At 43.7% G+C, this 23831-nt stretch overlaps 1 protein-coding gene across 1 annotated transcript in view; it reads right to left on the bottom strand.

Moving 5' to 3' along the window:
• The window catches only part of LOC104497205 (synapsin-2-like), a gene marked incomplete at its 5' end in the record, with an annotated part of 46934 nt that overhangs the window by 11372 nt on the left and 11731 nt on the right, over window positions 1-23831 (bottom strand). The window contains 2 exons of the mRNA XM_010140425.1: window positions 10633-10782; window positions 22926-23028. Of these exons, the coding sequence (XP_010138727.1) occupies window positions 10633-10782; window positions 22926-23028 (253 nt within the window). The remainder of the gene's footprint in view (window positions 1-10632; window positions 10783-22925; window positions 23029-23831) is intronic.

The raw sequence follows: 23831 nt of genomic DNA, 5'->3' as shown, positions 1-23831 counted from the left end.
ATTAATTAAAGTTGGCATAAAAAAATCACGTGTTCTTCTAAAACCTGTGTATGACACAGAGCCGAAAGACTACAGGACCAAAATATCCTAAAGAAAGAGGAACTTGATGAGCGGAGTTAAAAAAAACCCCAAAACTTAAATGCAATGTTCAAAATAATTTACTTACGGACCAATGACACGCATCTGTCAGAAGTGCAGAGCTCACTAACCGAAATCCAACCAGCAAGATTTGCACAGTGAAAACCCCGAACTCTTATCACCCATTCAGTGAAGTATTTTCCCTAGGTGTCAGGCAAGACGCTGTGAGTCATTTACATCACCCCTGCGCAAGAGAGACGGATGTAAGCGGATCAGGCGTAGAAGAGTGCTATTAAACTGCCCGGGCAGATGGAAGAGCCTATTCCGACAGCATTTGAAAGCTTGCTGCGTTTAGCAAAATGCAGGCGAGAACACTGTACAGCTGCTTTTTATAACCATGTTGTACTGGTGAAGAACAGCCAGAGAACAACCCAGACCACGGGACAATGTGAACCAAGAAGAAATGGGTACAAACTGAAAAAGACCAGGCTGGGATAAGCACGTATTGGATAATTCAGCCGAGCAATGAGACCTGGAAGCGGCATCCTGATAGGGAGCATCCAAAGTAAGAAACTCCTTAGCACCTCGTTGCCTACTGCTTAATACATGTGCCGTGTAGTGAGTACAGCTGGCAGACTACCCAGCTGCCGGCTCAGGCTGTCCCCGGTGCGGGTGAACCTGGCCCAGGGGGTGCGTCTGCTTCACGGTGTTGCCAGTGGTGCTGAGGAGGACTACAAAGGGTTTGCTCTTTACGATATTCTAGATTCCCTGTGGACTGAGAAGGGCGGTGAAACAGGCCACGTTACAGCTGTGATGGAGAGATGTGGTAAGGCACACCTTAAAAAGAAGCCACCTTCACTTTGTCTAGTGCAAAAGGGCACCTGGAGGAGAGTTGGCTCCTGCTTTTTACAGTTTTTTGGAGTACCAGTGTTTGGCCTTGCCCTTCTCCACTGAGGAAATCTGTGTGGAATAGGTACTCCCAGCAAAATCGATGCCAGCCTGGAGTTTCCTCTTGTTGAAGTTGTGATAAAAAATTCAAAAATTTAGAGCAGCTTTTGACCTCCCAGTGTCCATTCCAGCCCTACTTTCCATTATTCTGCTGAACAAAACCAATCCCATTCCCCAGAGAGATGAGGTTTCCAGAGGAAAAGTAGCTCTCAGCTTATTAGGGAAGAAGAATTTCCTAAGTAGCATTGCTTGTTGAAGCTAGATGGTTCCTGCCAGAGCCAATCCATAATTCTAATGGACAAGGATGCAGCTCTTGCTGCAGTAATGAAGCCAGATTTCAGCTTCTGGGTCCGAAAAGGGAACACTAACAGCATGCCCTTGCTCAGCAGCTTTCAGGCTGAGCCTTCCAGTGAAAAAATTGCTCCCCACGGACAAGGAAGGAATGTGGGCTATGTGATAGGAGAGAGCTCCCCCTCCCTGCGTGCTAAAGTAGCTGAGGCTAAGATGCGTCTCTACCAGGGTGAGACCTGCAAGACAGGTGGACAGCAAGTGAAAGTGGTACGTCGTCTCTAGGGGAACTGTTACTGCCAGTTACTGGGCTGTTAACCTCCTTACACCGTTCCCCGTGTACAGACACCTCTGTACGCAGGGAGGATAAGGCACCCCTTGGGGCTGCACAGTGGCAAAATCCTGTGCTGTTGCTGGAAGTTGTATGGAAGGTTTTGACCCCTGAACTCAGGAACTTTGACCCTGGCTGTATCTACTCCTCCAGTCTTAAAACAAAAAAGCAATTTTTTTTTTTTTAAATATGGGATGGCAAGTGATTCTTGCATGAACAGGAAGAAATTAAGATCTTCAGAACTTCACCTGAACCCATTCAGAATTGAAGTTTATGCTTTGAAACAAGAAAGTCTGGAGAAAAAGATGGTGGAACTAACTCAAGTCCAGTTTCATAACCCACATTTTATTTCAATACTACTGCACCAGTGTTAACAGAACAGTGGAGTAGGAGGAGGCACGGAAAAGAGGTAGTACACCGGGTGAAACACTTGAGCTCTCCCCTGAACAACAGCAAAGTGCAGAACTCTAGTCAATGGACAGAGCGTAAGACCCCTCTATCCAGACAAGACCCCTCCATCCAGACAAGACCCCTCCATCCAGACAAGACCCCTCCATCCAGACAAGACCTCTCCATCCAGATGAGACCCCTCCATCCAGACAAGATCTCTGTCTTGCATCTCTGTTGCACGTGCTTCTCATCTCTTTTCTCCTGGTGCCGCACGAGTACACAGCCATACAGAGGAGGTATTGGTGGTTGGTCTGAACTCTGAGCAGCTTCCTGAGTGTCTCCCAGAATCGAGAGACTGGAGAACGACGTATAAGCAGCTGAAGACAAGCTTGCTCCACTGACAGCAAGCCAGGTGGAGCACTGCGTCACCATCAGATTGCTCTCTGAAGTGGTGGTGGGGAGCGATGCTTCTTTTTTCGATGGATAAATCAAGAATAGTTGAAAATGAGCTGCTCTGATTTGGATTTCTCCATAATTCCTCTTGGTGCTTATCCTTGTTTAAATGTTCTAACATGTATTTAGCATATGGTCCTTATTCAAAATAAACTGAGGCAATGTCTGCCTGGGAGAGGGACAGAGTCCTTGCAAGTTAAACATGGAGTAAAGCCAAACAGCTTTGCTTAACAGGTTGTAATTAAAAGGTCAGAAAAATCAAATAAAGAAGTCAAGTGGAGCCAGAAAATGATAACAAAAAAAGTAGAGGGGAAACAACCACCATCGCAGGGAAAGGAAAGGAGACCTAGGAAAAGCCTCGGGAAAAAAAAAAAAAAGACATTTCTGTTAGGTTCAGCTTAAATAAACAAACCCAGAGATTAAAAACTGATTAAAAAGATAAAATAAAAAATGGAAAGGATGTTATATGGTAGTAATCACAGCGCTAAGAGAAATCGGTGAGATCTAACTGAGATTCTCCTTTTCTATTTGTCTGTGCGGCAGCTATTGCCTGCTCTGTAATGGTGGGATCACTGTTTTCCTTGGTTTCGTTTGGAAAAGGCTGGGTTTTGCTCTCCAAAGGAATGAGGACACTTTTTTAAGTCTCTCAAAAAATGCCTCTGGGACAGAAAAGCTACTTCTCACAGAAGTCTACTGAGAACATAAAAGGCTATTCTGCGCTGGTGGGCTCATGATTACTTAAAAATTAGGTGTCGTCTACCAGCACTAAGGCTAAAGCACTGTATCCTTTGGACAGCTGAAGTCACCCTAAGCCTCCTGGTCCTGACGGTTGACTCTGTCAGGCTGCCTGCGGGGCTTTTCCCTTTGGGCTTCCCTCTGAACAAGTACTTCTGTAGCAGCTCTTTCTCTTACTGCGCTTTGCTCGGCTTGGCTGCAGGGACCATGTATTTTTCCATCACTACTGGTGATAAGCATTCAATATAGAGTCTATAGAGCACTCAGAAATAATAATAATAATGATAATAATAATAAAGGTCACATCCTGAAAGGTTTTGTTTCATTTGGACAAATTTCTGTTGATGTCAGTAGAAATTTTGACCAAATAATCCTAAACCTTTAATACGTGCCCCTTGGTATGTTTTCTCTTAGAGTCCAAGCAGCATCAGATCCCTTTGAAAAGGGCACAGTAAAGGCACATTTGTTTAGCTCTTGGCACTATTTCAAACCAAGCTTAGAAGATAAGCACTTATTAGTGTTTTGATTTAATCACCCTCATTTAATGGATACATTCACGAGCCATTACCACTATCAACCAGGCCATTTATCACCAGCAAATCCCCAGCAAAGCTATTTACCTGTTACTTCTGTTCACCAGAAGCCACAGATTTGAGTAGTAGCCCCACACCTCCCTTGGTGATTGTTCCATCTCCTGAGATGGGACCTCAGTAAATATTTTAAAACAGGTTAGCTTAACTTTCACCAGCAAGTTGATAGTAAAGTCTCTGCTCAACACCTGTATGTTGTGTCCCACTGTCCTTTAATTACTGTTGATATTAAAAATGTTTGGGGTTATTTTCCTGCGTTAACTTTGTTTTTTAATGTATTACAATACCTGAATGTCAAGTTCAAACACTTAAAATAAAGCAAGTTCTGTGTAATGAATAGGGACGGTTTTAAAGGTAAGCACATCCTTGGTCCAGCAGTTAAAGTCTCTGCCTCTGTGGTGACCTTCCTCACTCACACAAAGAACACAGGATCTGCCCTGAGTAGGTGTCCATTCAAAGATGAAACAAAGCATCCTCGGTGTAGTAGAACACATTTTATATTTGTGGTAAATAAACTCGACTGTTGTAAATCTAGCTGGAATGAAGCGTGCCTCAAATGAGGCCTTCTACCAGGACGTGGCGTGCTCACGGTCCATGCGTGTTTATCTTCTTCTGCTCCTCTTAATTCCATACATTTATATTAGGATCTAAAAGGGCAACAGCTGGTTTTCATATACATTCACAAACATAAAAAACCTAAAAGGTCAAACCTCCCTTTGATTAAAATAAGCATCTCCTCTTCCAAATACACCAGTTAAACATGGTGTGTGTATACAGACACTTACCTACACGTGCACCTTAAGGCGGCACATTGAAATGCCATCCTAAAATCATGACAATAAACGGAACAAATACACTACAACAGCATTAGGAGGAATTTGTGAATGGGGAGCATTCAGTATCTGTAACACGTTGGACCCAATTCCTGGTTTACCGTCATACAGCTGCTGTAATACGATGCACCACATCGTTACACTGATTAGCATCCAGCTCTCACAACCAGTTCTCCCACACGGGTCATGCCACGAGATGTCGCTAGGACTCAAAGAACCGAACTCCCTGCAGGAGAGGGGTCCCAATCAGAGAAACACACACTGGTTTGGCTTGAAGGGACCTTTAAAGCCCACCCAGTCCAACCCCCTGCAGGGAGCAGGGACATCTGCACCCAGAGCAGGGTGCTCAGAGCCCCAAGGGCCAGCCTGACCTGGGATGGTGCCAGCGATGGGGCTTCTCCCACCTCCCTGGGCAATTTCACAAAGTGCTTTAACATGACAGTTTTAAGAACGGCTTTTGACTTCCATAACCTTTGGAGGTACTGTGTTTCGTGTTCGGTCCCAGCAATATTTTTCATTGATCCTTATGAGTTTTCCTGACCATGTTTTATATTCTCTGACAGTATTTTTAGGAAGGCGTCTTGCTGCTGCCTGACTCATTTTCCTTTAAGTCACAACAGTAACTCACTATGCATTTTAATTAGAGAAGTAATTTGCAGAGAAGTTCACTTCTCCAAAATTCTAGATTTCCAGGTAACTCCGTGACGGAATCCATCCGCATCAGGTGCATTCTCCCCCCCGTTGAGATCAAATCAGGTAACTCTAGTGTCTGGCCATTGTAAAGGTTCAGTGATTTGACAAATTGCTGCTCATAAGTAGTTTGCTTTAAAAACAAGAAAACCCAAGGGATGGAAGGTAATAGAAGCGGGACTCCTCCTGTGGAAGCCGAGGAGCAGGTAATTTGATAATGGACTCTCTGCAGGTAATACTCGCTGTTACTTACACTACGGTCACATTTGATTCAATTTTCTCTCTGAAAATAGGAAAACAAAAACTGCTTGGCTCTAGTCAAATCACATAAGGGCTCAGGGAATGAATAATAAACACGATAAAGAGAACAACAGGAAAAATGGAAACAAACCAAGCCAGATCTCTCAACAGCTGAGGAAGGGCTCCTTGACCCCTGTCTCTATTGGACCTGATGTAATTGTACTCAACTCCTCTGTGGGTGAAGAGTGAAGAAGGTATTAAAACATGTTAGAGAAGAGTACTAAGAAATGAGGTTCTCTATTATAGTCTCGAAATGACTAAAATACTGTCCTCTATACTTCAGCACGGTTTACTGGTTCATTACTGGTGCACCAGTACTCCTTTTTTCTACATCAGACAGAACCAGGATGGCGCCGGGAATGCTGTGCTCTTTGGAGCACGTCCTGATGGATATTGTGTCTCTGGTGCGCTGACCTCTTCCTTCCATTAAGGATAATAAATTCCTTATTCTTTTGTGGACAATGCAACATGGTCTTAACAGAGCTGGGCTGGAAAAACATTTTCCTAATACGGTTTTCCTCAGCTTCAACTAACAGCTAACATGACCATAACCGTTTGTATTTACGGCAGTACTTATGCACAGTGTAATATTCTACACAGATCTTACTTCATCACAACTCATAGCACGACTTGATATGCAACTTTGAGCACGTTTTACTATCGTTGGTTTATGTACAAATGCTGCAGCAGAAACAAGCACAAAACAGCCTGCGCAGGGCGACCACCTGCAGGGCTCTGCAAACCCAGATGCAGAAGGTTCCGCAGTGATCTTTCCTATCACCAGATGGAGACAGAGGTTAGTGATTCCACTTCACTGCGGGGTTTCACCTACTGGCTGGTCTTTTAGGAAAGATTTGGAAAAGTTTTCTCAAAAGATCCGTCAAAAGTATTCAAAGAGGTTATAAATGGTAGAAATTTAGATTTCCGTAATTTTATTGCCTGCAAGTAGAGCAGGTTTGTCTCCTGGAAAACTTCTACTCAAATCATATTGCCTGGTAAAGTTCTATTATGTATTTTCATCATGGTTGTGAGTAAAACAAGCTGACATGCTTGTAAATTAAATAGAAACAACTGTGGTTTTGGAAAGAGTTCTATCAGATAGAACTTCTTGGGGTCCAGGAACCCTTGCTTTCCTTTGGAGGGCGAAGGCTCGTAAAGCAGCTGTGAGAGCACACCTGGGGAGCTCTGAATCCCGTCATCCAGACCGCCTCCTGTCCCCACACAACTCGGCAGTGAACGGCAGCCTGGACCACAAGAGAAGAGCCTGAGCCCCCGTCTGCTGCTGCAGCCGGAGTCAGGGGGCAGGAGGTGTGGCACAGAGCTGCAAACTGCGGCTTTTCTCCATCACAGATTCCCTGCCATCCCGTGTCCCAGCGGAACACATTACAGATAAATCTGTAACATACAAAATAAATATTTAAAAGCTACTGATGCATCTGATACCTCAGACTATAGATTTAAGGGCTTTAAGAATCACAGCACCTGCACCTCTGAGGTTTTAACATAAACAAGACAGTTGTCTGAGGTCCCTGCCTCTGGGATTTGCTCCTTCTGGCACTGAGACAGAGAGAACTTTGTTGGCCTTCAGAGCATATTGCGAGGCCAATCATTTCCATCAAGATTTGGCTTCGAAGCTCTAAACAAAGACTTATTTTCCCAATCATTGATTTGTTTTCTGATGGATCGTTAATTGGAATCGTACTGACCACGGCGGGCATTTATAGATTGACGTGTTCTTTTATGTCTGACGCCCCCCACGCCACAGCAGTGGATAGATTATAACCCCTTTTCAAAACCCGCGTAGATAATAAGGGGACTCTAAACAAGGCACAGCTACAGCTGTACTACTGACTGCCAACTGTTCATTTCAGAGCAGAAGCAGCAGAACACACAACTCTCTCTTTGATATTTATATGACTTTGGTTTCCAAGACTGCACATACATATGGATGTAGTTGATTTGGGGTAGATACCGGCCTTGCATATTAGGTGACCAGCAGAAACGGGCAGCATCCCCCTGCCCCGCAAACGAATGGACTGTACTTCTCAGGAATAGGAAATAATCTCCTAGCTGAGAAAAGGAGAAGACTGTTCAAGACGAAAGGGACAGCTGGTTTTAACAAACTGATTCTGTTCTTAGGAAAACAACCCACGTTCTTAGGAAAAGTTAACCCAGCGTGAGGAGATATCTGTGTTAAATACTACAGACCTGTTTCATGATTTTCCCTTAAAGCTGGGAAGATTAATGAGGATTTGCAATTCAGCTAGAAATTCAGATCCCCCTTGTCTGTCCTAAGCTGGACAATGTAACAAGGCAAATTTTAAGGAAGCTGTGTCTGATTACCTGAGGGGAAGACCAACAGATATTGCAAATATTCTGAAGGGGTATCTCTGGTTTTGGTCAACTGCAATCCATAATTTAAGGATAGGGTAAGGCAAAGAAGATTAACATTGGATAATATCTTGTTGCCTTTAGCAAAGGCTGAATTCTTCAGTAACCCAAGGTCAGGAGAATCCAACAGAAGCTCAGCAGCCAGCCAGCAAATACTGTCTTTAGATTAATCCATAATGTTTTTGTTTAAGAGGAGGAAAACCTCTTTGTGGACGTGACCAGCAAAGCAATGGTGGAGGAACTGAGAAAATTACTTAAAATGTCCCTCGTCTCCTGTTTTCATTCTGGACTTACATGGGCAGTTTTTCTTTTGAAATGAGTAAAAACTTACATACATCAGATATCCAGTTTCTTTGGATGACACCAGTACCCACCGACATTCCTCCTCCCTTGTCTTCTTTAAAATCTAGGGAAACATGCTGACTCATGACCTTACATTTTATTCCCCAAAACATGGAATACCGAATGCCCCAAATGCCTGTGAATCTATTAATGTTACAATAATGTCTGTTACCGTGTTGAATTTTGATTTACGTTGACTTGTATGCTCTGGGCAACTCTCAGTTTGACTCTTGGCGTCATTTTAATACATGGCCAATTTACTAATCCTAAAAGAATCTGTATTTTGGCATAAGGTGATTTATTCTTTGCCCCTTCTTCTTTCTTTTTCAGTGCCCTTTACAATGGACTTGAGTCGTGTTGGATGGAAACTTCTCCATTGTATGTGTTTCCGTGGCTGAAACAATTTTGTGCTCAGTTTCAAGTGGCTGTAATATAAATAGAAGCCACACCACTTTTTTATGTGGGATGGGGTATTTTTATAACTGAAAGCATGATGATATATTTGAAGAACAAATTAGTCATTCTGCCTCAAGAGCTAGTCTGTCTGAGGTATGCCACAAAATTGTTTTCAAATTGTTTACCTGGTGTGGAGCCTACTGGGAGTAAAAATAGATTCTTGATTTAGGCTTGGTAATGCCTGTATTACAGTTTGGCTCATTCTGCTGCTAAACGGATTACCACGGAGCTGCGCTGGTACAGAGCAGCCGCGCAGGACTCAGTACTTTGTATCGGAATACACTGGCATGGCGTATTCCTTCATTTTATTAACAGAAGTACATGGAAGTTCTACTTCTGTCCCCATGTTTTTGATAGCCCCCCTTGAAGCACTGACAGGCTGCACTAAGGTCTCCCTGCAGCCTTCTCTGCTCCAGGCTGAACCCCTCCAGCTCTCTCCCCTCTCCTCCCAGCAGAGGGTTCCACTCTCAGGCCACTCCTCAGGCTCCTCTGGCCCTGCTCCAGCAGCTCCGTGTCTCTGCTGGGCTGAGGAGCCCAGAGCTGGATCCCCTCTGCACTGCAGGGGGGTCTCCCCAGAGCAGAGCGCAGCAGAGGGGCAGGATCCCCTCCCTCCACCTGCTGCCCACGCTGCCGGGGATGAGCCCAGCACACAGGTGCCTTCTGGGCTGCAACTGCACGTTGCCAGCTCATGTCCAGCTTTTCATCCACCCAAGTCCTCCATCCAAGTTGCCCAAGTCCTCTCTGCAACGCTGCTCTCAATCTGCTCGTGACCCAGTATACTGGGGCACTGCCATGACCCAAGTGCAGGACCCTGCCATCCAGGTCCCTCTGGGTGGCATCCCTTCCCTCGAGGGTACTGACTTCACCGCTCAGCTTGGTGTCATCTGCCAACTTGTGAGGGTGCGCTCAGTGTCACTATGTCTGTCATTAATGAAACAGCACTGGTCTCGGTGCAGACCCTTGAGGGACATCACTTGTTACTGGTTTCCATTTGAACATTGAGGTGTTCACTGTAACTCCGGATGCAGCCACCTGGCCAATTCCTTATCCACCTTATAGTCCACCCATCAAATCCATACCTCTCCAATTCAGAAAGGCAAAACCTTTATGTTCTTAGAGCCTTTTAGAAAAACACCACACTCTCAGAAGTAATTTAAAGGATCAACGAAACAAACTTCACATTTTGTAGAGCGTGGAAGTTGAAACACAAAGATGGTTTCCAAAGGCTGAAAGGTAGCAAGGCCAGGGGCGGAATTCTGCACCCCCACACGTTAACTATCAGGCCATGGAAGACAAAATAAGTGGAACACATCCATTTGCAATCTTTGACACAAGTTTTCTAGTATGCCAAACGTATTTCAGGAGTTTCCTAGATTTGAAAGGTATTTTCATTAATTTCAGCACTAAAAAAGAGGTTATCATGTGGTTCATTTTCCCACAAGAACAAGAACTATTGTCTTAGTATTCTTTCTGACATCCTCAGGACAAGGACTGTCTATGGCAGTGCTTCTTATTACATCCGTGCTATTTTACACAGATGTAACTGAAAGGGAGCAACACAAGGCCTGCCAATTCTCAGAGTCCACAGCTACCCGTTTACTGGCAGAACCACCGCAACACTTGGACTTCTCGATCACAGCTGGAGATAACCTCATTTACACATGAAGTCTATGAAACATGTTGATAAGTTCTCGAATCTTTGTAGCAGGGTGTGTCTGCATAGTTTTCCAGCCAAAGCCTTTGAAGAAAAGTTTGAGCTTAAAATGATAGAATCAGATTCTCTATTTTAAAACCAGAAGGTTCCTACCTGAGGCTGCTGAGTGGCAGTGGGTCTCTGAGGAGATGGCATAGGAGTTTTGGACAACATTTGGTTCATTTTGCTTACGACTAGCTCAGTTATATGCTGCCTGTCTTCAGCCTGGTGCTCCCCGATCAGTGGCATGGCGCAGTCCATGACCTGTAGAAGAAAACAACGCATCAGCTGTTGACAGGGCAACAAAGGGAACTTCCTCCTCATCTGTGTACAGTGTCAGGTCATCTATTTCCCTAACTGTTTCTAACAAAAGTCGCGCAAGCTCTGTAGAAATAGATTATACTACATCAGAAAAACACCCGAGTGCAGGACACGGGTCAGCAGAGCAAGAGAACGGCAGCTTCACCAGTTCATCCTTCCCAGTCCTCAAGCAATACACAGGTTCAGTGTGATACCTGGGCATGCGCTCCCTGGGGAACGTGACTCCTGTGGAATGCGCAGAGCAGATACGCAAAATGAGGTTTCTTAGGCTATTCAGTGATCCACTGACAATCTGAAGTAACTGCCTGCACCCCTGTCTAAGCTACATTTCTGAAGGTTTTTCTATTTTCTGTGTTTTTATGGCTCACACCATGTTCATCAGCTGAATTAGAACATGGAAATGCAAACTTCAGCTTCCTGGCTCTTTGCTGGATTTCTGCCAGGGAAGGCTGGACCCTTATTGAGTAAATGGGAAACTGTAAATTAAACCTTGCTATCATTGATAAATTTTTTTCAAAAAATAGTGTGGCTGCAGCACAGCTAATGCAAAAAAGAAGAAAGATTTTCTACAAAGAAATCAGGATGTCAGAGAGGCAAATAAAAATGTGCACATTTCCATTCTAAATGTGGCAGGTTAATAGTGTTCAGCAATGATTTAATGCAGCTATTTGGATGGATAAAACTCATACTGGATTCAGTTCACTTCTGTGGGTTATCAGCGTTTGTTATTTCAACACACTATTTGCTATTTCTGCAGTTTATCTACTTTGGCACATCTTTGTTTGTTTCGGGAGAATTACGAGCGAACAAAATAACCCCAACTATTACTCACAATAGCACTGCACGTTCTTATTCCGACAACAAAAGGATTTAATTCACTTCTGAGAAGCTGCAATCCTTTTTCAGTAGGTATCAGGGCTATTCAGAATCAGGTGAGGGCAGAGCCCTGCGTTCTAGGGCTTCTCACAGCTATGGATGACAAGTGACCGCAACACCAGCAACAGAATTAACAATGAACCCGAGGCTGTCGGGGATGAAGCAGTGAGGCTCCGTGAGCAGTAACACACAGTTTGGATGACACTGTATCTGATCCAGTTGCAGTCTTTGTGCAATCTCAGCTGGGTCCATCTAACTTCCAGTCTGTGGAAACTGTCCAGTTGCCAAACCTCACACAACATTTCTCCCTGCAAGTCCTGCAGCAGAGACAGGAGCCAGCTGTGTCAGCTGGTGAAAGAGAAGGTGGTGGTGGGTGACAAGGAAAGAACCTCATGGGTTTTGCACACCTGCGGAAGAATCAGTGAGTTTTTATGAGGGTGTTTTAGTACCTCCAAAAGCACCCCTTCCTGCGCCTTGTTGGCTTCTGAGGTTCCTCTCTATTGCAGGGAAATGGAGCAAGACTTGAGAAGGTTCAAAAGAGCGCTGGAGGGCTCCTGCTGCCACTGGCAACTGTAGGTGCTCAAACTGCCCTCACTCCTCTCCAGCCTCCAGCAAAAGGATTAGAGGGAGAGCTCTGCTCTTGGGAGGCAGGGCTATTTTGGCTGGAGAGGCTGATTTGAGTCCCAGCTCTTTGGGTGGGCTCTCTGCTGTAGCTCGTTGCCTTTCGTTAGTTATGCAGCTTGTGCAGGTGAAGGGAAGCTCCTGACGTTTTGCGGTAAGACCCAATTCTGCAAGTGTTTACAAGGCAGAAGAATTTTGTTATCGGTAGATGTGATGCAGGGATCAGACTGAAGAGCACGAAGCTAGTGCATCTACGTTGTATGGATCCCTCCTGAGGTGGAGGGGATATAGTGGAGACAACAAGACTCTCCTCAATCCATCAACCTACAATGAAGGCTTTATCTCCTTGATAAACAAAGAGCACGGTTGTACCTTCCTTCTTTTAGATATTCAAGGATTTAGACAGGCACATTGAGGATTTAAAGAGACATCTGGATGTAGAAGAACATGCATGTTCACTACGACACCAGAACATGATCTTTCATCTTGCAGAGCAGTCAGGAATGAGCTGCATTGTGACTGGTACTACCTAAGCCTGAGGATCTCCAAAACAGGGTAAGTGCTACAGAAACCCTTACTGAGGCTGACAAAGACCACCTGGTTCTAGCAATAAGGTTAGTTTGAAGCCCCAAAGTGTTTACATTATTCTTCTGCTTGTTCATTTACAAGAGACAATGGCACTGTGTTGTGTGGACAAAGTGCTGGCAACACTTGTCTGGGGTTTTCAGACCTAGAGGATGTCTCCTCTAAGCTTCCTTCACAGCTAAAAGCCTTTAAAATAAGTCCAGCGTAAACAATGAAATAGTCACTGAAGCCCAGGACAAATGTCACCTAAGAAATGAATGAATATTTTTCCACTTTTGGGCCACATCAACAGTATTGAAGAAATGCCTAAAAATTACACAGAAAGTTTCTGTGAAATTTACCAAATTTTAAAACAAACATATTTCTAAGTGGGACATAACCAATGTTTTCAATTAATTGAGAGAAAAGTATTGGACCAACACAAGGTGATAGTTCTGAATGGGTAAAATGTAGTTTCACTGGTTGTGTGGCTCTTGAAATAGAAAATTTTGGTGGATTTACTTCTGTACTAATATCTGCTAAGTTACCGCTATTTCTTAAAATTGCTGTACCGCTTAAAGATCTGCTTCATTTTATGATGAGCTTTTCACTGCAAGAGTAACACGCATAATGCCTGGAGGGAGGAGGCAACGAAGTGCATGCCAGATTCTTTGGCAAGGATTTTAAAATGTTATTAATGACTGAATGTTAGAATGTCTTGATGTCAGTGTGGATGACATGGGATGTTTGGCTGCCTACTGCAAAACCTCTCATGTTCAGAGAGGGAGTTATATCTGTGGGCTGAAAATCTGCCCCCCTTGCAGGCAGGCATTCAGGACAGTTGGAAGTATTGCCCCTCTCACCGTTAGGTGTATACTGATCCCCCCTCTTACCTAACAACAGACACAACAGTTTCACAAGCGTGCAAAGAAAATCTCTCTTTGTTTACCATCCACTTACACTAAAAAAAGTATTTGGGAAGACTGTGTAACAAACTGCCTAAAATAAAGTCCCGCCAAAGGATTAGACAGGATTAAGGTCTGGAGGACTGAGTTTTGACTGGATTGCTTTTTCTAAACACGCCTATCACTGAAAGTTTACACATAAACTTTCTCAAGGAGACATGGCCACCTCGTCTACCAGAATACGTGGGCAAAGTGCAGTTCTACGGACAGGGATAAAAAAAGAAGCCTCGAGGTGTGGCTCGAAACTTCACGTCCACTTCAGCAGAGAAGATCTCATGTTCCTTGCAGAGAGTATTTTCAAGCAGAGCTGCCTATTCATACATTGAGGCAGACTCAAACCCCTATGATGTTAAAAACCACAGCCACGTGCCCCGGACAATCTTTTGTCACTTGGACAGGTTCGGACGTTGTTACAAATCCTTCGGTTAGTTGCCATACATGATCAAAGGCAGGCTGAGTCTAACTCTAAGCACCGAGTTAGACGCCCGGTCTTGAGCGAGCCTAAGCTATGATGTGACCTGGTGCTTTCCTGAAGTACAGGGAGCAGCCACCGCGGTGAAAAGAGAACAGAAGGTGTCAGATTATCAATAAACTACTGATCCTGAAGTGAAATGTCACCAAAGAGCTGAGTGAGGAAAAGATGACCAAGGCATAAAGGCGGTTCCGCTGCAGGACATCGCTGAGGTGGAGGCTGGTGGGGCTCTTACTTCTTGTCCTGCTGCGAGGGAATGGCTGAGCCCAGCAGTGACAGCCAGCGCGGGAGCTGTGTCTGTGGGCTTGGCATGCGGCTGCTGAGAAGAGGCTGAGCCTCTCCCAGCGATGTGGTACCGCTGCAGGGCCTCTCCGGGACTGACGTCACCCCTCACCCACAGGGCGCTGCTGCTATGCCTGCTGAGATCAAGGTGTCAAGGGGAATTCTGAACAGGATGGGGTCTGTTGTACTGTCTTTTTCTTTAAGAGGATGTAGTCTCATTTCCTGCCTAGTAAAATAATTATTGATGGTTATCAGAACTCAGTAATATTTTATAGAAATGTATCTTAAGAATTAGGAATGTAACAGTTTTAAAACCTGCAAGGGACTAACAGGACTGTCATGCTGGCATTTCCTCCCTTTGAGAGGACCTGACAAAGTTTAAACGTACACAAAGCATCCTGTTTACAAACAGCCTATTTATGGCCTGGAATAGTTTTAAAATATCCTTTAAAATCAGATAGGGTTTTTTTCAGTACCTAGTTCAGCTATTTAAAATAGTGGGAGTTTCCCACTAAGAGAATTTCCTAGAAAAATAACATCTGTAATTTATAAGATCAGATATGTTACTAATGCAGATGCCAGTAAAAACCCAGGTCACTATGAATTACGGTCACTTAATTCCTATCGCTTCTGTCCTTCATTTGTATGCATTTCAGTGACCAGTGCTGGGAGGAGTTTCTCTTATCACCCAGAAACCACAGGCTGAAATGCACTTCACGCCTTTGTATTAAACAAAGGCCGTACCTATTAGCAGAGGTACAGACACTACAGCAGCTACAGGGTGAGGTCAGGACAACACCGTGACAAAACAAACCGCTGACCTTCCAGTGAAAATGCTTGAAATCTGGGCTTCAAGACTGAGCCTGGCAAGAAAGAGAAGAGAAGCGCTGTTTAACTCCAATGAACATGGGATGGGATTAATCCGAGAGCCAGGGGAATTGTAAGACATCCGTAATTGCAAAAGGATCATTACGTTTGAAGGAGAAGCCACTCCACCTGCCACTGCTGGACACAGTTCTCCATCACATCGTGTGTTGACCACCAAAGGACTAGGAAAGATCTCTTGGTTAGAGCTGTATGAAGACCCAGCCCAAGGCTGGGAAAGCCAGCCTTGTGGAGGCTAAAGGAGGGGCAAAGGTAAAGAACTCTGGGGATACAGGGGAAGAAAAAGGTGTTTGTAGGGATCCTGAAGTACAGGAGGAATATGAAGGAACAGATGGAGGGCTTGGAGGTCAGAAGTGCCCAAGGAATCTGACAGCATAACTATACAGGGATTTCACATGGCAAAAGACCTCTGCATTACAGAAGATACGATACTTGGTAAGCGCAGAGGGAGGAGGAACTAGTTTCATAGCGAAACAATCACAGCCATTTTGAGGGTGCATGATGGAGGGTGTGAGGACTGAGAAAAAACATTCACTTTGGTTTGTGAATAAGAGAAGCTGGATTGTGTTGTTGATACTCTATGTGTGTGTCACTCCTCTGTGTTGTTTTTGTGGGACGTGGATGCCTCCAGTTATGCTGAAAATTCTGGCTGTAGAGGCGGAGGCTGATACAGGTTTTAATATAAGAGTTCTAAGTATGGGGAAAGAAAATGACATTAAGGAAAACTAATAGTTTGAGGAGGTCATTTAAGCTGGAACAGGCTGTAAGAAGAGATGATGTGATTTCTGAGAAGCAAGGGAGGGAACGGATATGGAGTCATCATGGGGCTTTCCCTGAGGTCTCTATTGCAGAAGCAGGAATAATCTGCCATTGGAATGTAACCACACCTGAGAAGTGGGTAGGGGATAGTACCGCAGAAAATCTGCGGTGGCTGCCTGGAAACCTCCACGGCCCCTCCTGTAGTGGGTGAGTAACAACGTCTGCTGAAAAGCCAGAACAGCTGGGAAAGTGAATCGAGCATTCCTGGATGAAGTATCTAGTGCCTCAGACAAATTTAATCTCAAATGAAAACAAACCAAGCAAATGATTCCTATATCCAATCAAAACTGTTGTGTAAAACCACACAGAAAATGCAGTTAATATATATGAGTGAATCTGAAACACTCTGAACAGAGTATGTCAAAGAGATTGGCTTCACCTATAAAAAAACCACTTAATTGAAAATCACAATGAATTTTACCTGTATTCACCCCCTGTTAATAAAGTATGGTTCAGGACGAACAAAGGAAAACATCACGACATTCACATAAAAAAAGGGCTACTGTTGCTAATTTAAAGTTTAAAAAGTTACAGGTACTTTGACAATAGATATAGTAAACGTAAATATTAAGCAAAAAATTATTCTTAGGATGGAACCAAAATATTAATGTTAATCATGCAGGTCAATAATTACTGCTCCCTTGAAATGAAAACTAGTGTCCCAGCAACTCCCATTCGCCCCCGTCATTAACTGTGTCGCCAGAGACACCTCGTTGAGTTTTCTGCCTGAAAGAACAGCTGATGTCGTGAGTTCCGGAACGGTGTCTGGATTACATCTGTTACTTCTGGAATACAAGAAAAAGACCCAGAAGATTCATTGGATAAACTGATTTGCTTCTGTCACACGAAGCCCACACATGAAGGAACATATCAATGAATTCAGCACTAACTGTATGACTAAGAAAGAAGACTCGGGAAGCTTAGCGTCTGCGCTCTTGGAAGGACAACACCAGAGGCTCGTCCTCATTACACCTGTACCGTCGTCAGCGACACAGCCCTGTCTGAAGCGGAAATGGAACGGTGTAGCTAGCAGTTTCTGGAGAGCAGGGCTTTAAGTGAGGTTGTGCACGCGTACTGCCTGAGGTAGAGGGTTCTTCTGCCTTTACTCCCTGCTGACGTACTCTTTCAGGTACGTTAGCCAATATAGTTCAGGACACTGAACGGGGGGGATCCCAAAGTCTGTCCTTACTGCTGGTGCCCTCTCACCACCTCACACAGTACATACCCTCCAGAGCTGGGGTGCATTTCTGAGTAGCTTGATAGACTGCAGCGCCTTCAGAAATGGTGTCTGTTACATCAAGACTTAAAAAAAAGTCAAATTCTGTTTCTTACATTGGCCTACAGTGGCTGAAAATATTCTTTTTGAAACCCAGACGGTTTGCATCTTCCTAGGTCATAAACCACTTGGAAGCTGATTTTACTATAGCTTAGGGTAAAAATTAGCAGGTAGAAAGAAGACACTGGCAGCAGCCACCCACCCGTTCACTTCAGAGCAGAATTTGGGAGACTGCCTGTGAGGCCACTTGAAAGGATTCTGTTACGTTTGTTCTCTTCTGCTGCATTCATCATCAGGATATGAGCTTTCGCTTAGTTTCCAGAGGCTTGGTTTTCCAAGAATGAATCATGAAGGATATTATTCAATGGAGTCAGAAACATGAACAATGCTCAAGTATCTGTTCCTTCTACTACTAAATCTACAGAGGTATTAATTTAAAAAGGGAAACGTTCAAAGTCCTTCTTCTCTTTAAGAAGTTAAATGGACCTTAATTGGGCATCTTATTAGCAAGAATGGGTGAGACAGTTAAAAAGCTCTATGTGGCACTGATGTGCTAATTAAAGTCTTGTTTCTACAGCTTGCCTCCGGCCTGATGCTGCCTGGCAGCTGAGTATTCCAACAGAGGTGAAAAGAACAGACCCTCAAAGATTAGCTGGGATTGTTACTCAGAATAACAACTTGGCCCTCCTCCTGATCAACCTGATAACCTTCCTCTTAGCTAAGTGATTCTTTAATTACTCCATTACTCCCTAGTAGGAGTTTGGAGATAGGTCTTTGGAGAACAAAAGTAAAACACAAGAAGAACCCTGGTTCTTCTAGAGAAGGTAATTTCCTCCAGGGAAGAACTTTCAGAAAACCACTTTCTTTCAAAAGTCCAAGTTACCTCTTCCAGCTCCCATCTAAGAAAACTGTAGACAGGCTGTAGCTTCCCCGAAAGCAGAGGTTGTATTGTGTTTGAATAACATGACTTCGATATTTTGTCCTTCCTGTCTTCATACAAACTGGATGTTTTTTCTGGGGATGCAGAAGGTATCCCTCAACTGCATAGCAAGGCAGCACAAATGGACGTCTTTCAGGTGTCCCCTAGGAGCAGCATTTACAGCAGTGTGGGAAGATGAATGGTACACTAAAAATGCGTCCGGTTTATAATGTTTGGGGAATAAATGTAGTACTGGCTTCAGCTTGCTCGGATGACTAGAAATCTCTAGGGTGGCTACAGAAATATGATGATACTGATGTACAAACTAGCACTGGGGAACCAACCCAAATCTATAAAATGGACCCAGATCTAGCACCCAAAGCTAGAAAATGTGAGAAGCTGTACTTACCCTGCCGCTCCTTGGGTGTTTACTACATTGAGATCTGTTTGGTCAAAGGAAGATGTACATCCCACGCGGGAGACATCGACAAGAAGCTAATGGTAATAAAGATCTGTGTATTTCGTTATTTCATAACAAGGTTTAGGTACGCAGAAATTGTGTCTAGAACTTATTGCTCAGTGTCACTAAACATCCTTAATTTCTTTTTATTTCACTTCAGTTCTCTAACCCTTCCATGTTATTCCTGACCAGTCATTGCTCTACTTACACGCCAAGCATCCTTTGCAGAACCTGAATGGCTATGAGGCTTTAAAATAAGTTATTTAAAAATCCTCTTCCACTTAATCAAACAGAGAGAGAGGAGAAACTACTAGAGAAACTAAAACAGAAAAAAAAAAAATGTTTACCCTTCTTGAAGAAGTAGGGCATGTTGACTGGGTCTAACATTAAGAACCAAGACACTCCTACCTGCACCATAAGCGTACTGTACTAGATCACAGCTAAAGAATCACTCTGTAGTGGTGTTTTTTGAGACGTACAGTTAGAACATTAGATTCATGAGACACAATGTCGTGCTGATTCTCTGATACCAAGCACTGGTACCATTTATTGCTCCATGGTTTTGGGGAATAAAACCAACCAGAATGTTAAACCATACACAACCATTACAAAGCAGCTGAATGGCTACAACACTAAAGTAACAGAATTGCTGGTGTAGGATAGAAAAGGACAGAACAATATGAAGTTAATAAAGAACCTTCCAGAAACAGTCATATAGAAAGTCGTTTATGTATCACACTTTCTAACACTGGTTTAGAATGGATTTTGGTGAGCAGACGAGTTGTTACATATAATACTGAAACACTGTGGGTATTTTAAAACTATTGCCTTGGATTGCGCATGTCCTAAAGCTCTTGTAACACCTTTATCGCAACTGGTGCTAGGCACTAAGAACCGCTTCCAGTAAAACACTGCTCTCCCAACCTCATGTCAGAAAATCCCTCTGAAGTTAATCTCTGCCCAGAATGCCGAGCACATGAAGGATGCTCTAGCAGAATTCGCCCCTCGCTCACGTTCACGGGGGAGGTGGGTGGCACATGGTCCCGCTGGTGGTTATGCTGGTTGAGTGTTCAGGAAGCACATACCTGCATGTGTTGTTTCTTACGTTAAGAAGTTTGGGTGCTTCTTGTCAGATGGTATCTGCAGAATTCAAGTGTCAGTAACACACTGGAACACTGAGTTCTGTCGCAGATGCACCCGTCCGCAGAACACAGGAGCACAGCTTTCAGTACAGGATGCAACTGGAGTGCAAACCTGGTATTTAGGGACTGATTGTCCTGCTTGGCTACTGCTTGATTGCAGCATGTGCAAGCTTTGACAACACACTTGTTTTCCCATGTTGAAAGGACACAAAAGGCAAAAACTTTCCCTGTACTGGTGCAGACGGTCTTCTCTCTTCGTTGTATCACACAATTACAGTGCAATAACTGTTAAAATTACAGTGTCGTAACTGTTGATGTAAGCTGGCTTTTGAGTAGCAAATGATCCTAAGTTTTACAGATGTTCTGTTGCAAACAATTCAACATCTTACCCAGATTCTAAATATTCTTGCTGATGAGAACTACCATCTTCCAAACAATTCAGCTGATTCTGTAGAATAGTGGGAACGATCATGCTTCTACCCACTCTTTATTTTAATTGCAACACCTATTACGCAGACTACTTCAAATGCTCTACAGACCCAGTTCCTGCAGTTCTCAGAATTGTTTGCTTAAAAGTATGACTATATCTGGTGTGGAAAATCAGGGCATTTGTTCCAAAGCAGGAAGAGGGGGTACTCTGTAGATCCAGTCTATAACTTGTGCTGGCTGTTTAATTTTCAAAAAACTGCTCCCACTTCTCCTCCTACCCAGCAGAGCTCCCAGGCCAGACGCAGGGGTTAGGTTCTGTACCTGACTTCGGCGGCAGCCGATGATGCTTGATGGCTTTCCTCAAAAATTTGAAAAATTGTGCCATATCAGAAATGTGGGAACAGTCAAGCTCAGTGAATGGAAGTGCAGTGTGTTTGGTCTGACGGGGACTTGCCAGCTGAGGAACACCACAGAAGTGTCAGCTGTCTCAACGCTTCCGCTGGAAGCAGAGCCGGTCCAACAGTATTTGTACCGAAAGAGCAGGACGAAAAGGAAGAAGAGAATAAAAGAGGTGGGTAGGAGGGACTAAGTAGTGTGGGTTGATGTCAATCATTCCTCAGACTGTAGCTTTAGCTTTAGCTACAGTGTATAAGAAACGATGTTCTATGTCTGAACCCTCTAGTTCTTACAAGAATGCACTCGCTAAATGCAATCCGACTTGAGTTTTGTATCTTTTTACAGGTAATCTTTCAGTTTTTAACTATTATTTTATGAGTGAAGACAGCTAAGATCTTATGGCTTAAAATAATCTATGCTTCTTTATTTTATAGTTTAAATTGTGGGGTCAAAATTTACTGGATTAAAGCCAGCTAAATCAGCATGAACTACCTCAAAAGTGATGAATGTAGATAAATGGGTGTGTGTGGAAAACAGAGACGTGTCCTCTGAGCCAATTAGGGGTGATGGGATCTATCCCACAAAGCTCTGAATGGCATTTTCAACGGCATCCTCTCCACTGCTGGAGAGGAGCTTCTTGCGAGCAGAAATCAACTCCTCCCCAGTCAGCAGTCATGCCGGAGATACCCCCGGGGCTACAGCCGAGCTGGGAATGGCTCATACAACAGACCGTATGCTCCTCTGTACTGTACCACCAGAAGTCAGAGTGGTCTGTTTTCAGAAGGAGGGGAATACTTGTTTGTCACGCCTTCAAATCTCATCCAGATTTCACTGGGTCGAGCATTACAGATTTAACAGGAACTCTGGGTTGCGGTGGAGGGGAAAGTCTGCACTGTGGGAAGAAGCCACAGAGGAGGCTTAGTACGGAATCTCAAATTTTACACTGCCGTGAGTTTTGATACAGTAAGACACAGTAAGTTCTGATTTGGCCGGGCAGCCTAAGGAAACGGGATTTCTTGAAACCTTCCTCAGTGTCCCAGGAGGAAGTGATGACCTCTGTTTGTTTTGCTGAAGGTCTAATGCTACAAGCTGTTCAGTGCTATTGATGGATTTGCGAATTATTAGCAGTTGCAGTAGTGATAAATAAATTTGTGAAAAGTGAAGAGAAGAAAATACACAGATGTGTTCAATGCTGTGACAAAACTAAGATCTTTATTTCTACAAAGCTCTTCTGTTCTAAACTGATTGAAGAATGAGAAAACCCATAATTCCCAGGTTACTCTCCTGGTTTAGAAAAAATACTCTTGCTTTAGCAAATATCAGTCCCTTTTGGAGTGGGGAGATTCTGAAGACCCTCGCCTAGCTCCTGAACAAAATTCTAAGAACATGGAAGATGTTGAAAAAGTCCAAACTTGTGTGACAGGCAAGTGATGATCTCTTGGTTTATACCTAGACAAAGTTATATTTATCCATAACAAGGTAAATGAGAAACCAGCACTTTTCAAAATTATCTAGAGCAGAAACTTCTGATTCATGATCTTAAAGGTAACATTTAGCCTAGAAAAAAGTAAAGTTGTTTCCAATTTCATTCCTAATTTCCCTTTCCATGTAAAGGCATAATTTTGTTGGGGTTCCCATGGGATAGTGCTATCTATAAACCTTCCAGGAAAAACTGGTAAGCCTGCTCAGGAAAGAAATCAGAAGAGTTGGGAACATGTGACACCCACATTTGGTTTTGTTTTGCAGTTTGTGTACATTTCCTCAAACACTACATGACATTACCATACATATGGTTACATTTTCCAGCAAGTGCTGCCACTAACTTGGACGTGTGGCTTTGTATTATGATCTAAACGTTGCTCAGAAATACTCAGCCTTTCCTGAAACACAAAAAAGCCAGTGCCTAACGATCACCAGTGTTCTTTACTTGGGTGTTTGCAATACAGAAAAGCATCTATTGAAAAGAGTGGGATTGCTTACCTCAAAAATATAATCTTTTCCATCCTTTCCATGTACAGCTTTAACAGCACAGATGTCCAAACCACCAAATATTTCAGAACAGGTGTCAACCCAAAGCTTGTACCTGTTTCACAAAAATAATTTTTGCTGTGAGTATCTCATCAGGCTATTGGTTTTCTATTGGCTTAACCTAATCATGTACTTTATATGATGCTTGCTTTACATTCCACTGTATTGTCACTTTTACTGGATTTGTGTTTCCCATAATAGTTTAGAGATAGTCCCCAAATAGCTTAGAGATACTGGCCTCGTTACTCTACTTTTCCCAGTAGAATCCAGGAAAGCTGTGGCTCTGACCTAGTACTACGCTGGATTCTGTCCCAGTTTATATTGGTCCAAACATGTTTGCCCTAACCTGTGAGTAAGATAAGACATGCTGGAACACAAAGAGCATTTAGCTGTACCCCATCCTGCATTTCCAGTGCCCTTATGGCACAGCTTGCCCATCGTGGCGGTGTTTCATGTGAGAACTCCACCGAAGGGGGATTTATCACCTGATAGGTTTTTGTGGCTTCAGTGACACCAAGGGCTGTTACAAAGTAGGGAGTTTTCCTGCGGAACTCAGACCTGTGCATCTGTGCACAGATTCAAGTGTGACAATCCTCTTGCCCATTCTGCTTGGTCAAGTACTGAATTACTGAAGGGTTTTACTCTTTTATCAGGAAAACCAGAATGAGAGATTCTGTCTTCAACTGCGGACCCACCTATCTTCCAAAGCAGCAATGATAACTTTGTACGTACAGCACTGAAGAAGGCAAAAGGAAAATCAACACAGAACGACCCTTAAGGCGATGCAAGAGAAACAGGCGTATGACAGTGCGTAACCGTTACGTAGCATACAGACACCGGTAGTGTTCTTCGTGTAGG

Source organism: Buceros rhinoceros, unplaced genomic scaffold, assembly GCF_000710305.1.
Source record: "Buceros rhinoceros silvestris isolate BGI_N320 unplaced genomic scaffold, ASM71030v1 scaffold37377, whole genome shotgun sequence".
NCBI classification, from domain to species: domain Eukaryota; kingdom Metazoa; phylum Chordata; class Aves; order Bucerotiformes; family Bucerotidae; genus Buceros; species Buceros rhinoceros.
This window is presented reverse-complemented; position numbering and strand designations above follow the sequence as displayed.